The sequence below is a fragment of the Notolepis coatsorum genome (genome assembly GCF_963971535.1).
Source record: "Notolepis coatsorum genome assembly, chromosome: 14".
NCBI classification, from domain to species: Eukaryota; Metazoa; Chordata; class Actinopteri; order Aulopiformes; family Paralepididae; genus Notolepis; species Notolepis coatsorum.
Window position 1 is genome coordinate 115,998,088 of NC_140178.1, and position 17,500 is coordinate 116,015,587.

At 38.1% G+C, this 17,500-nt stretch overlaps 1 protein-coding gene across 1 annotated transcript in view; it reads left to right on the forward strand.

The window, feature by feature from the left end:
- LOC311240733 (uncharacterized protein) overlaps nt 1-8,781 on the forward strand; it is a gene marked incomplete at its 5' end in the record, with an annotated part of 15,133 nt that extends 6,352 nt beyond the window's left edge. The window contains 3 exons of the mRNA XM_084329306.1: nt 5,566-5,667; nt 5,893-6,012; nt 8,578-8,781. Of these exons, the coding sequence (XP_084185432.1) occupies nt 5,566-5,667; nt 5,893-6,012; nt 8,578-8,741 (386 nt within the window). The 3' untranslated portion in view covers nt 8,742-8,781. The remainder of the gene's footprint in view (nt 1-5,565; nt 5,668-5,892; nt 6,013-8,577) is intronic.
- Nucleotides 8,782-17,500: the final 8,719 nt, after the last annotated feature.

Consider the following 17,500-nt stretch of genomic DNA (forward strand, 5'->3'; position numbering starts at 1 on the left):
AACAACAGACCAACAACAGACCAACAACAGACCAACAACAGACCAACAACAGACAAACAACAGACCAACAACAGACAAACAACAGACCAACAACAGACAAACAACAGACCAACAACAGACAAACAACAGACCAACAACAGACAAACAACAGACCAACAACAGACCAACAACAGACCAACAACAGACCAACAACAGACCAACAACAGACAAACAACAGACCCAACAACACACAAACAACAGACCAACAACAGACCAACAACAGACCAACAACAGACCAACAACAGACCAACAACAGACAAACAACAGACCAACAACACACAAACAACAGACCAACAACAGACAAACAACAGACCAACAACAGACCAACAACAGACCAACAACAGACCAACAACAGACCAACAACAGACAAACAACAGACCAACAACACACAAACAACAGACCAACAACAGACCAACAACAGACCAACAACAGACAAACAACAGACCAACAACAGACCAACAACAGACCAACAACAGACCAACAACAGACCAACAACAGACTCAACAACAGACAAACAACAGACCAACAACAGACAAACACACAAGGAGGGATGGGGGGTTAGGAGAAGACAGAGGAGAAGACAGACGGGTCTTGCGGCAGGGTTAGTCTCTAGTGTCTTGGAGGAGGGAGTTCCAGAGCCCGGGAGCCGCCCTGGAGGAGAGCTCTGCCCCCTGTGCTGTGAAGGTTGGACTTGGGGGTAAAGTGAACAAAGACAGATGCATTTTTATTAAATGCTGAAATAGTAAAATAGCACTAATCCTAGTAATACTTGAATTCATATTTGGGTAACATTTCCCATGACACCCATGTCTATGATGCATTATAAACATACTTATAATGCGTTATAATCCGCTTATAACAATGTATAATTATAGTTTTATAAGGGGGCGGCAGTAGCTCAGGAGGGAGCTAGGGCAGTCGTCTGGTAATCTGAAGGTTCCCGGTTAGATTCCGGCTCCTCCCGGCTGCATGTCGAAGTGTCCTTGAGCAAGACACTTAAACCCTAACTGCTCCCCCTAACCTTGCATGGGCGCCTCCTGCTGTCGATGGGTGAAGGTGTGAGTGAATGGGTGAGTGAATGGGTGAATGTGTGAGTGAATGTGTGAGTGAATGGGTGAAGGTGTGAGTGAATGTGTGAGTGAATGGGTGAAGGTGTGAGTGAATGTGTGAGTGAATGGGTGAAGGTGTGAGTGAATGTGTGAGTGAATGGGTGAAGGTGTGAGTGAATGTGTGAGTGAATGGGTGAAGGTGTGAGTGAATGTGTGAGTGAATGGGTGAAGGTGTGAGTGAATGTGTGAGTGAATGGGTGAGTGAATGGGTGAATGTGTGAGTGAATGGGTGAATGTGTGAGTGAATGGGTGAATGTGAAGTATAACTTGTGAAGCACTTTGGATACAAGCTGTGCATTTACCAATCCATTATAAACACACATAAAAATTCATCATGCTTCATAAAAATACTCTGCTTTATAATGACTTATAAGGTCAAGTATGATAATAATTTTGTGTACATTTGTGTTATAATTCTCATAGCTGTAATACATTATAATAATTTTATATGCATTATAATCACTGTTATAATTACATTACAAGCTGGTTATAAGTCACTATAAGTAGTTATTGGGTGCTTTAAGTAAAGTAATGTAATTCCTGAGGGGTCGGCAGTTATAATACATTACAAACTGATTATACATCACTATACGTGGTCCTTTCTTGCTTTTATTTTTTTAAATTTTTTTTTAAGATTTTTATTGGATTGTACTACCAGGCAGTCCGGTAGAGAGAGAGGGAGAGGAGGAAATGGGAGATAGAGCAGGGGAAAACATTCGGCAAAGGACGCCGGGTGCGGGAGTCGAACCCCGGTCGGCCATTACGCGACGCAGCGCATTACATGGGGTGCTACTAGAGCGCCCCTTTCTTGCTTTAAGGTGGAAAATAAATTATTAAATCTATGCAAGAACAACAAACAAAACGTAGAATGAATGTAATCGTTTTATAACAGACACTACTTGATTACTGGTAAGGTACTGGTAAAGTAACTGACTCCTTAAAAAATGTAATACTCTGCAAGTGTTTCTATTAAATTGTCAATCGAATTTAAGCAAACTTTGGAAATGTTGCTAAAAATAAAATGTGAATAGGCGGTCGGTTGGCGTAGCGGAGATTGCGCTCGTCACCAATGCAAGAGGCTGCGGTCTCGACTCCCGGAGTCAGCATTGCCCTGCGGCTTGGGCCGGTCGTCATACTAACTCGTTTGGCTGAGTTAGGGGGAGGGAAGTCGTGGGTGGTAATCTGGCGTTGTGGACAGTGACGCCTACAGGTCAGGTCTGGGCGCCTGCTCAGCGAAAGGCAGGAAATGGCGAAGGCAGCGTGACCTCCCACGCGTTACACTTCACCAATGAGAGTCCTCGCTGCCAGGTGAGAAGAGAGCCACTGGCTGTCTCCACATGTGTCGGAGGAAGCATGTGGTGGACTTCAGGGTTCCCTTGTACCAACCAGTAGGAGGAACATGCGCACAACAACCAGGTAGGGGAGGGGGGGAATTGGCATAACGACAAAAAATTGGGATGGGGAGAAAAAAAAAATATATATATGTGAATTAGGTCTGATTATAGTTAGTGTTCTCATCACTATAACTATGATTATAGTTAGTGCTCTCACCACTATCTAACTGTGATTATAGTTAGTGCTCTCACCACTATCTAACTGTGATTATAGTTAGTGCTCTCACCACTATCTAACTGTGATTATAGTTAGTGTTCTCATCATCACTATCTAACTATGATTATAGTTAGTGCTCTCACCACTATCTAACTGTTATTATAGTTAGTGCTCTCACCACTATGTAACTATGATTATAGTTAGTGCTCTCACCACTATCTAACTATTATTATAGTTAGTGCTCTCACCACTATGTAACTATGATTATAGTTAGTGCTTTCACCACTATCTAACTATTATTATAGTTAGTGCTCTCACCACTAAGTAACTATGATTATAGTTAGTGCTCTCACCACTATCTAACTATGATTATAGTTAGTGCTCTCACCACTATCTAACTATTATTATAGTTAGTGCTCTCACCACTATCTAACTATGATTATAGTTAGTGCTCTCACCACTATCTAACTATGATTATAGTTAGTGCTCTCACCACTATCTAACTATGATTATAGTTAGTGCTCTCACCACTATCTAAGTATGATTATAGTTAGTGCTCTCACCACTATCTAACTGTTATTATAGTTAGTGCTCTCACCACTATGTAACTATGATTATAGTTAGTGCTCTCACCACTATCTAACTATTATTATAGTTAGTGCTCTCACCACTATGTAACTATGATTATAGTTAGTGCTTTCACCACTATCTAACTATTATTATAGTTAGTGCTCTCACCACTAAGTAACTATGATTATAGTTAGTGCTCTCACCACTATCTAACTATGATTATAGTTAGTGCTCTCACCACTATCCATGATTAATAGTTAGTGCTCTCTCCACTATTAAACCATGATTATAGTTAGTGCTCTCACCACTATCTAACTATTATTATAGTTAGTGCTCTCACCACTATCCATGATTAATAGTTAGTGCTCTTACCACTATTAAACCATGATTATAGTTAGTGCTCTCACCACTATTAAACTATGATTATAGTTAGTGCTCTCACCACTATCCATGATTAATTAGTTAGTGTTCTCACCACTATCCATGATTAATAGTTAGTGTTCTCACCACTATTAAACTATGATTATAGTTAGAGTTAAGGTTAGGTTTAGGCAGGCATGTTGGAACTTTAAATCGGTAGGGGGTGCGGCCTTTGAGCCGCCACGGGGGGGGGGGGGGGGTCGCCAGATGATTAAAAAAAATACAAATTTTTAATTTTTTTTATGAAGCATTATGAATATTTACGAGAGCTTATAACAATAATTATAGTGTTATAAGTATATTATAAGTATGTTTATAATGCATTATAGACATGGGCATCATAGAAAGTGTTACCAATATTTGTAGTAGTAATCATTTCAATAGTTATAGTACTAGGTACTAGGACCGGTGGTTCGCTTCTCTCAAGGTTGACTGCTGGTTGACTGCTGGTATAGGACGCAAATTACCCTCTATATTGCAAAGTGCTTTGTGACTAGAGATTTACTAGAATATGACTAGAATATGACTAGAATATAACTAGAATATGACTAGAATATAACTAGAATACGACTAGAATATGACTGGAACATGACAATAGAGTATGACTAGTGTATGACTAGAGTAAGACTAGAGTATGACTAGAATATAACTAGAATATGACTAGACTATGACTGGAATATGAATAGAGTATGACTAGAATATAACTAGAATATGACTAGAATATGACTGCAAAATGAATAGAGTATGACTAGTGTATGGCTAGAGTAAGACTAGAGTATGACTAGAATATAACTAGAATATGACTAGACTATGACTGGAATATGACTAGAGTATGACTAGTGTATGACTAGAGTAAGACTAGTGTATGACTTGAATATAACTAGAATATGACTAGAATATGACTGGAATATGACTAGAGTATGACTAGAGTAAGACTAGTGTATGACTTGAATATAACTAGAATATGACTGGAATATGACTAGAGTATGACTAAGTGTATGACTAGAGTAAGACTAGTGTATGACTAGAGTATGACTAGAATATAACTAGAATATAACTAGAATATGACTAGAATATGACTGGAATATGAATAGAGTATGACTAGAGTATGACTAGAGTATGACTAGTGTATGACTAGAGTAAGACTAGTGTATGACTAGAGTATGACTAGAATATAACTAGAATATAACTAGAATATGACTAGAATATGACTGGAATATGAATAGAGTATGACTAGAGTATGACTAGAATATGACTAGAGTATGACTAGTGTATGACTAGAGTATGACTAGTGTATGACTAGAGTAAGACTAGTGTATGACTAGTGTATGAATTATTCTAGTCATACTCTAGTCATATTCCAGTCATATTCTTATTATGACTATAATATTGCTAGTGTGTGACTAGAGTATTTTGATTGATTTGAGATTTTGGGTAAAGACTGAGTGATAATATCACATCAACAACCAATCAATACCAAGGCTGTGATACTGCCTATAAACATGTAATAATAATGCAATTACTATAAATCAATCAAAAACCAATTCAGATTACATTTAGTCAGAACCCCCATGAGTCTGACACTGCACTGCTGCTTTCTCTCTTTTATCTCACTGAATCGCTTCTCTCTCTCCCTCTCTTCCACTCTCTCTCTCTCCCCCACTCTCTCTCTCCCACTCTCTCTCCCTCTCTCTCTTCCACTCTCCCTCTCTCTCTCTCTCTCTCTCCCCCACTCTCTCTCGCTCTCTCTCTCTCCCACTCTCTCTCTCCCTCCCTTTCTCTCTCTCTCTGCCTCTTTCTCTCCCTCCCCCTCTCTCTCTCTCTCTCTCTCTCTCTGCCTCCCTCTCTATTTCCCTCCCTCTCTCTCTCTGATCAGTAATGATTCCACCTCCCCCTTCTTACCCTCCCCCCCTGGCCCCTCCCCCCTCGTCCTCTCCTCCTCCTCGCCTCTGCCTGCCTGCTCGCCTGCAACACCTGGGTAAGACACACACGCATGCAGACATGCGCACACACACACACACACACACACACACACACACACACACACACACACACACACACACACACACGCGCACACGCACATGCACACGCACACTGACTGATGTCTTAAAGGTTCTAGTCCAGGCAGGAGTCAAATAGTCTGTCAAAATAATCTGTCAGCCAATCACAATGCAATCTACTAATCCTGTTGTGTTCCTGTTAGATCTGGAGATCCCAGCCCCGCCCCCTCCTCCACCAATGGGTGGTGACGGGGGATGTGATGACATCATGCCACATGTCCCTCCACCAGCGGACGACGTCACCGACAGCTATCTGGAGAAAGGTGCTACAGTACTATTATTAATACTAATATAATACAGTACTATTATTAATACTAATATAATACAGTACTATTATTAATACTAATATAATACAGTACTATTATTAATACTATAATACAGTACTATTATTAATACTAATATAATACAGTACTATTATTAATACTACTATACTACTGTTACTACTACAGTACTATTATTAATACTAATATAATACAGTACTATTATTAATACTAATATAATACAGTACTATTATTAATACTAATATAATACAGTACTATTATTAATACTAATATAATACAGTACTATTATTAATACTAATATTACTACTACAGTACTAGTATTAATACTAATATAATACAGTACTATTATTAATACTAATATAATACAGTACTATTATTAATACTAATATAATACAGTACTATTATTAATACTAATATAATACAGTACTATTATTAATACTAATACTACTATACTACTGGTACTACTACAGTACTATTATTAATACTAATATAATACAGTACTATTATTAATACTAATATAATACAGTACTATTATTAATACTAATACTACTATACTACTGTTACTACTACAATACTATTATTAATACTAATATACTACAGTACTATTATTAATACTACTATACTACTGTTACTACTACAGTACTATTAATAATACTATTATACTACAGTACTATTATTAATACTACTATACTACTGTTACTACTACATTACTATTATTAATACTACTATAATACAGTACTATTATTAATACTAATATAATACAGTACTATTATTAATACTAATATAATACAGTACTATTATTAATACTACTATACTACTGTTACTACTACATTACTATTATTAATACTACTATAATACAGTACTATTATTAATACTACTATACTACTGTTACTACTACAGTACTATTATTAATACTACTACACTACTGTTACTACTACAGTACCGTTATTAATATTACTATACTACTGTTACTACTACACTACTGTTATTAATACTACTATACTACTGTTCCCACTACAGTACTATTATTAATACTAATATACTACTGTTACTACTACAGTACTATTATTAATACTACTATACTACTGTTACTACTACAGTACTGCTATTAATATGACTACACTACTGTTACTACTACAGTACTGTTATTAATATTACTATACTACTGTTACTACTACAGTACTATTATTAATACTACTATACTACTGTTACTACTACAGTACTATTATTAATACTAATATAATACAGTACTATTATTAATACTAATATAATACAGTACTATTATTAATACTAATATACTACTGTTACTACTACAGTACTATTATTAATACTAATATAATACAGTACTATTATTAATACTAATATAATACAGTACTATTATTAATACTACTATACTACTGTTACTACTACAGTACTATTATTAATACTACTATAATACAGTACTATTATTAATACTACTATACTACTGTTACTACTACAGTACTGTTATTAATACTAATATACTGTTACTACTACAGTACTATTATTAATACTAATAAACTACTGTTACTACTACAGTACTGTTATTAATACTACTATACTACTGTTACTACTACAGTAATGTTATTAATACTACTATACTACTGTTACTACTACAGTACTGTTATTAATACTAATATACTGTTACTACTACAGTACTATTATTAATACTAATAAACTACTGTTACTACTACAGTACTGTTATTAATACTACTATACTACTGTTACTACTACAGTAATGTTATTAATACTACTATACTACTGTTACTACTACAGTACTGTTATTAATACTACTATACTACTGTTATTACTACTACTAGTAGTAATGTTATTCTAAAGTAGTAATGTTACTCTATAGTAGTAAGGTTACTCTATAGTAGTAATGCTACTCTATAGTAGTAATGTTACTCTAAAGTAGTAATCATACTCAAGTAGTAATGCTACTCTAAAGTAATAATGCTACTCCAAAGTAGTAATGCTACTCTAAAGTAATAATGCTACTCCAAAGTAGTAATGCTACTCTATAGTAGTAATGCTACTCTAAAGTAATAATGCTACTCCAAAGTAGTAATGCTACTCTAAAGTAATAATGCTACTCCAAAGTAGTAATGCTACTCTAAAGTAGTAATGTTACTCTAAAGTAGTAATCATACTCAAGTAGTAATGCTACTCTAAAGTAATAATGCTACTCCAAAGTAGTAATGCTACTCTATAGTAGTAATGCTACTCTAAAGTAATAATGCTACTCCAAAGTAGTAATGCTACTCTAAAGTAATAATGCTACTCCAAAGTAGTAATGCTACTCTAAAGTAGTAATGCTACTCTAAAGTAATAATGCTACTCCAAAGTAGTAATGCTACTCTAAAGTGGTAATGTTACTCTAAAGTAGTAATGCTACTCTAAAGTAGTAATGCTACTCTAAAGTAATAATGCTACGCCAAAGTCATTTTCTGTCACATTAATATTACTCTTTTTTAGTACTAATCCTGTGTGGTAGTGTCTCTTCTGACTGATTCCTTTCTGTCCTAGTGGTGGCACTATACAGCTACGAGGCAGCCAAGCCAGGCGACATCTCTCTTACAGAGGGAGATGTCATCTACGTGACACATCGCCACGACGACGGCTGGTGTGAGGGCGTTGTCAACGGCAACCATGGCTTCTTCCCTGGGAACTATGTCGAGTCATGCGACTAGGCAGTCTGTGTGGCTGCCGAGACCCTTCTGCTTGCAGAATTACGTCCCATCTATTTCGGTGGCCTCCTAACCATTGCTAAGCCAGTTTTGCTCCAAGCCCCGCCCCATAGCGCGATGAACTGCCGTGGCCTCCAATATCACGCTGTGATTGGCTGAGACGCTCTTCACGTTGTCTTCCCTCTCTCTACAGTTCGTCAGCATGAAGCTGTTAGCTATAAGCTAATGTTATGCTAGCCAGCCTTATTGTTGCTAGTCTTCTACGGTTGGAAATCACTGCATAATAATGAGACAGAATGTTTGTTCAAATAACTAACTAACCACTTAATCGGCTCAACAGATTTACATTAGGGGCGCTAGCATAACGTTAGCTCCATCATCAGTGCTAGTGACAGGGTCCACTGACTGACAGCCTCCTGTAAAACAGCAAGGAGTATGAAGCTTTTATACATTCCTTGTAAAAAAAGGCACAAATACAAAAATGATGAATGAAAGTCCCTATTATTAGCCTACTGAAATATCGTTGTTCATCAAAAATGTGGGAATGTTTTCATATTGTGAATGACTGATGACCTATTTCGTACTGTTATAGGAATAACGTAGTAACCAGGGCAACAGCGCTAACGTTAGCTCTGTGGTCAGCCAGGGCTTGAATAACGTAGTTACCAGGGCAACAACGCTAACATTACACAGCCTGAAACACACTCCTACACAGAGCTGCCTCTACACTTGTACGTCACACAGCCTGAAACACACTCCTACACAGAGCTGCCTCTATGCCTGTACATCACACAGCCTGAAACACACTCCTACACAGAGCTGCCTGTACGTCACACAGCCTGAAACACACTCCTACACAGAGCTGCCTGTACGTCACACAGCCTGAAACACACTCCTACACAGAGCTGCCTCTACGCCTGTACATCACACAGCCTGAAACACACTCCTACACAGAGCTGCCTGTACGTCACACAGCCTGAAACACACTCCTACACAGAGCTGCCTCTACGCCTGTACATCACACAGCCTGAAACACACTCCTACACAGAGCTGCCTGTACGTCACACAGCCTGAAACACACTCCTACACAGAGCTGCCTCTATGCCTGTACATCACACAGCCTGAAACACACTCCTACACAGAGCTGCCTCTACACCTATACGTCACACAGCCTGCACAGACGCCGTGAAATTAAATTATTTAAATTATTTATCTTATTATTAAAGTAGACTAAAAACAGAAGAGGGCAATTAATATAATAATTTATTAAATATATTAAGGGAAAGTAATACGAGTATAGGTAGCACCGGCTTGACAGTGGAACGTCGTCCAACTCTCTGCGTAGGAGTATGTAGAACGGAAAAGTAGCGTTCAACTAGTCCTGCGCAAAATACCTTCAGTTTAACATTGTGCATTAATATGTTGTTTAGAACATCACATCTTTATATGTTATGTTATATTACAGCTGCTGCCGATAGTGATAACTATCATTTAGGCTGAAATGAGGAACTACACTTTTCTTTAATGAATGGACTACATTTCCCAGGGAGTCACTGCTGGTCACCTTCAACTGTGAATAACTAGCTGCAAGCTAGGTTAGCTTATATTCAGTTAGCTGCAACCTAGGTTAGGTTATATTCAGTTAGCTGCAAGCTAGGTTAGCTTATATTCAGTTAGCTGCAAGCTAGGTTTCACTATGAATTGAAAATGGGGGACCCTGATGTAAACAAGACAAACGTCTTTCTCTGGTCTGCATCCCCTTAACAATTGTGTGTATTGAGCCGTACTGTATTGTACCCATTCTGCAATCTGTTAAATAAAGTTTCTTCATTCATTCAGGTTAGCTTATATTCAGTTAGCTGCAAGCTATGTTAGCTTATTCAGTTAGCTGCAAGCTAGGTTAGCTTATATTCAGTTAGCTGCAAGCTAGGTTAGCTTATATTCAGTTAGACAAGCTAGGTTAGCTTATATTCAGTTAGCTGCAAGCTAAGTTATCTTATATTCAGTTAGCTGCAAGCTAGGTTATCTTATATTCAGTTAGCTGCAAGCTAGGTTATCTTATATTCAGCTGGAGATCATGTTTAGTTAACACCACGCTATCCTCCAGCAGACAGTTAGCATAGCTAGTTGGCCTAACTGTGATGTAGCCTATATGCAGCCAGATAAAATAATACTAAATATGTAATAAAGTACTAATCGACCACAGGAAAAAGGTATGTTATGGGCATTAGTAATATATTGATGTAATTACGAAAATGTACAATTTGTACATATTACAATTAAGTAAATATATTACATATTTAGTTGGCTTATAGTCTAGTGGTGAGACTACAATCATTGTTGGTTTGGCTCCCCGTAGCTGTGTTTGTTTTCAACTTTTGCTGATACGAAACATAAATATATTACTTATACAAGATGTAAATGTATTACTTATACAAGATGTAAATATATTACTTATGGCTATACATTATGTACTTTTTTTTTTACTGTGGTCAATTAGTACTTTATTTTCATTTTCTGACTGTGTTGCTATGTGACCTAGCAGTACTGTCTATCTGTATGTCATATATGTTATGATGAATTGAAAATGGGGGACCCTGATGTAAACAAGACGAAAGTCTTTCTCTGGTCTGCATCCCCTTAACAATTGTATGTATTGAGCTGTACTGTACTGTACCCATTCTGCAATCTGTTAATAAACTTTTCAATCAATCAATCAATCAAGACACTGTGACATAGCTGCAGGTTGTTGTTTGTATATGAACTAAACGACACTTGTATGTTTCATAATGAGGAGACTCATTAATGCTGACAGTAAATGTTTACTGCAAAATATTATCCAGTCTCCATAGCAAAGTATTTAGTGCCAGGGGGCGGGGCCAAATAGAATGTCACCTCTGTGGACTCTACTGTTGAAGTAGAACCTGGGATCAGAATGGTCATTCTTATACATTCTCTCACTGGGCTCATTTCTGGTGAAATTAAACAATTTCTCATTTTGCTGGGGCGGTTTGCTTGAATGTAATCTGTCAAACATTCTGTTTTAGAACAAATAGCACCGGATTTGTATATTGAATAACTGCTTCAAACTAATATATTGTTTACTGTGTACTGTGTATAGTAAACCAGAGATTATATATGCATCTAGAAAGTATTACATTTTACATTATTTTTGTTGAAATTGTATGTTAAATTTTGCAATCCATGATAGACAGGGGATTAATTGTGGTGACAAGTGTTTTTAAAGTTAAAGGTGCTATATATAACGTTCAGCCACAAGATGTCGCACTAGAGCACCAGCATGTCATCAGGTGCATTCCACGTGGGGACATGGGAAGTGGGGAGGGCATGCATCCACGCAACATGTAAACAACTTTAATTTTGGACCGCCAACATTTTTTCAATGATAAATTCACTAATAAATAATGTTTTGGGAGGAAAAGCAATACTTTTATTTCCGCACCTTTCTAAAAGCTCTGGATGTATTTTTTAAATTGTATTATAATTGTTTTGTTTTATTATTATTACTCTACATAAATGTTATCTATAGCACCATTAAGATTCTGGTTTCAACAGACACATTAAAGGTAAGGTTTCCTCATTGTTGTTAGCATTCCTCATTGAAGTGAATAAGTACCGTATACTGTACTAGTTGTGAGATAAAGAGGGACATTAACAATGTTCAAACATATTCTACGTTCCAACACAGAACCGTTTCTGCATTAAGACACGAGTGTCTCATTAAGAATCGAATTATTCCTTTAATCTCCAGTGTCTTTTTTTTTTATCTATTGCAACTTTTGTTTGCTGAATAAAATAGATAAGTTACAAGAGAACAATCACATGATCTTACTGTCAATACTATATGATTAGACTTCAGATTCAGAGTTTTTTTTTTATTTGCCACATGGAGTCATACAATCAGAGTTTCTTCATTACACAATCATAAATAACATTCCATGGACAAAAGGAGCAGGAAGAAGAATAAATCTTATAGTTACCTGCCCCTTATTCCTAAACTAAAGAAGTATTTTCTGGTCGGCGTACAACCTAATTTATACAATTAATCATTTATACCATTATACAAGAAACTCACAATTCACAGTTAAACAAGGAAAAAATTTAATAATAATAATAATAATAATAATAATAATAATAATAAAGAATAAAGAATAAAAGAAAAAGAGAAGCGGTTAGGTGGCGTAGCGGAGATTGCGTTCGTCACCAACCCCGGAGCTGTTCGAATCCAGCTCACAGCTTCGGGGTTTGGCTGGCCGTTCACACTAATACAATTGGCTGTATTAGAGGGTGGGAGAAGCTGGCGGGGTGGGTCCGGGTCGTTGTAAACAGCAACTCCTACAGTTCGGTCGGGGCGCCTGCTAAGCGCGGATAGGACCTGAGTGGGATAGTGTGATCCTTCCACACGCTACGCCCTCTCAGGGAGGATCCGCGCTGCCAGGTGAAAAGAAGCGGTTGATTGGCTGGACGTGTGTCGGAGGAAGCACGTGATAGCCTCCACTCTCCCAGATGATCTGACTGTGGGGGGTAAGTGCGCAGCGACCAGGAAGGGGATTGGGAATTGGCATACGACTAACATTGGGATGGGAGAAAATCGGAGGAAAATGGAGGGGGAAAAAGATCAATAAAAAAAAGGAAAAAAGGAGAAAAAAAAGAAAAGATCTCACTATTCTGATCACATTTGATTTTCATACTGACTAAATATTTCTTTTTTATAATTTTTTTGAATAGATAAACACTACTACATCCATTAAGCTCGCTATGGAGAGAATTCCACAACTTTACACCAATAACTGAAGGACACATCTGTTTAAGTGTGGTACGTGCAAACTGATGTTTAAAATTGTATTTTCTCCTACTAAACTCACTTTCTAAATGAAAAAGATTTTGTAGTTTTTCTGGCAGTGTATTATTTCTTGCCCTAAACATAATTAACATTGTTTGAAACTTAACCATGTCTTCAAGTTTAATTATTCTAGATTTAATAAATAATGTATTTGTGTGTTCTCGATAACTCACTTTATGTGTGATTCTTATGGCCCTCTTCTGTTGTATATATAATGGTTTTATATTGGTCCCATAAGTATTCCCCCATACTTCAACACAATAACTGATATAAGGTGAGATGAGTGAACAGTAGAGTGTTCTCATTGCCTCATACTCTAACACATCCTTTATGATTAGACTTACAAGAGAACAATGATCACATGCTCTCTTACTGTCAATAAATACTATATTAGACTTACATGAGAACAATCACATGCTCTCTTACTGTCAATAAATACTATATTAGACTTACATGAGAACAATCACATGCTCTTACTGTCAATAAATACTATATTAGACTTACATGAGAACAATCACATGCTCTTACTGTCAATAAATACTATATTAGACTTACATGAGAATGATCACATGCTCTTACTGTCAAATACAATATGATTAGACTTACATGAGAACAATCACATGCTCTTACTGTCAATAAATACTATATTAGACTTACATGAGAACAATCACATGCTCTTACTGTCAATACCATGTGATTAGCTGCATGAATGTAAGGCGTTTTCACACCTGTAGTTTGTTTGCTTTGTTCCGATTCAGGGAGACACAGGGACTATAATGATACAATGTTGCACTTGTCCCTTAGTTCGTTTGTGTTCACACGGCTGTGTGGCTTTGTTCCGATTCAGGGAGACACAGGGACTATAATGATACAATGTTGCACTTGTCCCTTAGTTCGTTTGTGTTCACACGGCTGTGTGGCATCCTTGCGTTGCAGGTAGGAACATAGTACTGTTTGTTGTCAAATTATCTGTTTATACCGTGTATATGAGGACGTAGTTGGTGACACCGACGACCTGCGCTGTTGTTATGTAAGACGGTGGGTACTTAGCGCACAATGAATGAGTGGAGCGCATTTTTGTATTCGCGCACGTACACATCCATGCGTGACTGCGCGTACTTCTGCTCAGAAAACTGCTAGGACGGCGTGATACCGCGTGGCACCACCACTGCACCACTGAGTATAATTATTATAATAACTATACGCTGCCACAATAATAGCGCACAGGTCCCAGTCGCGCGCCTATGGCCTTTTGGCAGGAAGTAAAGTGCATTTTGGATAATTTTTTATTATTATTATTATTAAAACGTATGTTTTTAATTATAAAGTTTTCGTAAATTTCATGATTTACAGAGTGAAAATCCCCATTTGAAAAAATGTATATTAGTTATATTTATTAGTAAAATAACACCATAGCACAGCCATTAATTAGCCTTTTCATGTCACGCACCCCCAAGAGGGCTCTGCGCGCCACAGTTTGGAAACCGCATGGTCTAGAGAACAAATTAAAGCAACTCAATATTCTCCTGTAGTCTATACAACGGATCTGAAAGATTCGTCTAAATATTCAACTATAACAGACCAGTAGTACAGAGAACCGTTCTGAAAGCCTGTAAACTCAATATTAATCTAAGAAAAAAAGCTGCAAGAAAACGGTAAATGTCTGGCATCAATGATTTCCAAATACTTACTGTCAAATTACAGTAAAATCAAATACATTTACAGATTACAACCTTTATTTAATGGTTAATATTTTGATAAAAGGTAATTTACTGTATTTTTATGGCATTTGCACTTAAAGTAGAAAAACTGAAGTAATCTGTAAAATAATACAGTGCATTTCGTGTGAAAAAACATTTATTTTTTACAGATAGAGAACAGCTCTGAAAGCACTCAATATTCTACTATAACAGACTATCGTCTAACTAACAGTGAGGATCATCTTTGGTCTCCGAGCCTCGAAGGAGAATTTCATACAGAATAATATTTCCAGTTTCCCTGAAGAAACCTGGTAGACAATTTAAACGGGATTAAAAAACGTCCTCTGGCGGGCAGCTGTAGGCTTCAGGCTTCACTGTTTGACGAGAACGCGACCCTGAGAATCAGGCCATATCTGAATATTACACACTTTTAATAGAGAAAGTTATACTGACGGAGTGTAGTGTAGGAGAGGAGAGCGGGGGAGAAGGGTGGAAAAAGGTGGGAAAAAAGAGCAGGGAAAGTGGGGGGACGGGGCTTAAGAGGAAAAAAGAGAGGGGAGGTAGCTCAAGTGGGTCAGATGGTGAGGGTAGAGGAAAGGATTTTACAGAAGTGTTGAATATAGTGGTTAGATTTGAGGGAGAGGGGGGAGTTAGAAAAATAGGGCCGATCGAGTTAACCAAACTCATAGGAGCGCAGTTAGGTGAGGTAAAGTATGCAAAAGTTTTGGGAGATGGGAACTTGATTGTAGGGTGTGTAAGTGTAGAGCAGGTGGAGAAAGCTAGGAAAATGAGAAGCATTGGTACAGTTAGTATCTATAAAGTAGTAAGAGTAGGGGAGAAGAGGGAGGGTGGGTGTAAGTCAAGTCAAGTCAAGAGTTTTATTTGTCACGGCATACAAGTATACAATGAAATGCGGGTGGTCTTGCCCGCAACAATGTGCAATACAGTAGTACAACATATAATAGAATCCAATAAACAACATTGTGCAATAAACAGGTAAAATAGTGGGACATCACGGTATTTGTACATAGTTATTTACAGAGCATGAAGGACATGCTAGGTCCTTTGGTAGTGCATACACTGTTATTATACTATTTTTTAAAGTGACCTTTCCTTTGTGGCCATAAGTGTGGGCTTGTGTGCAGCATGAGTGAGTGCTTTCTCATGTTAAAGTGGCTGCTAGTGTGCGAGCGTGCACAGCGTGCGTGTCGTGTGTGTGCTAATGTGTACTTGTGTGTAGAAGGTTCAGTGTTCTGTGACACTCAGTGTTCATTGTTCAAGGCTCTGATGGCCTGGGGGAAGAAGCTGAGCCGAAGCCTCTCTGTCCTAGTAGCTGGGGTTCGCAGGCGTCTGCCTGACCTCAGCAGCTGGAACAGGCTGTTATTGGGGTGGTGAGGGTCTTTCATTATTCTGCAGGCTCTGGATTTGCACCTCTTGTTGTATAGAACCTGCAGGGGAGGTAGTGCAATACCCGTGGTACGCTCGGCAGAGCGCACCACTCTCTGTAGGGCCTTCTTGTCCTGTGCCATGCTGTTTCCATACCAGGCAGTGATGTTTCCAGTCAAGATGCTCTCTACAGCTCCGGAGTAGAAGGACTGGAGTACCTTCCCCGATACTCTGAACTTCCTTAACTGTCTCAGGTGGTAGAGGCGCTGCTTCGCCTTTTTTACGACTGTGTCTATTATGTGTGTTGACCATGTCAGATCCTCTGAGATGTGGACCCCAAGTACTTAAAGGGGGTTAGCATGGAGCAGTTGGTGGGAGATTTAAAGAGTGACACACGTAATGGGAAAGTAAAAAATGCAGAAAGGATGAAGAGAGGAGCAGATAAGACAGAGACGGAGACAATAGTGATTCAATTTTGGCGGCTCGGTGGCACAGCGGACATTGCACTCGTCACCAACGCATGAGACACCGGTATCGAATCCGGCTGTTGGCGTTGCCTCCGACTTGGGCCGGCCATCATACTAACTCAATTGGCAGAGTTAGCGGGTGGAAGTCGAAGTGTGGTAATCTGGACGTTGTAAACAGCGACTCCTACAGGTCGGTTGGGGGATGCCTGCACAGCAGATACAGGAAAATGGTGGGGGTAGTGTGAGCCTCCTACACGTACTCCTCGCCAAATGAGAGTCCGCACTGGCAGGTGAAAAGATGTGACAGGCTGCCTCCACATGTATCGGAGGGGACATGTGATGCAA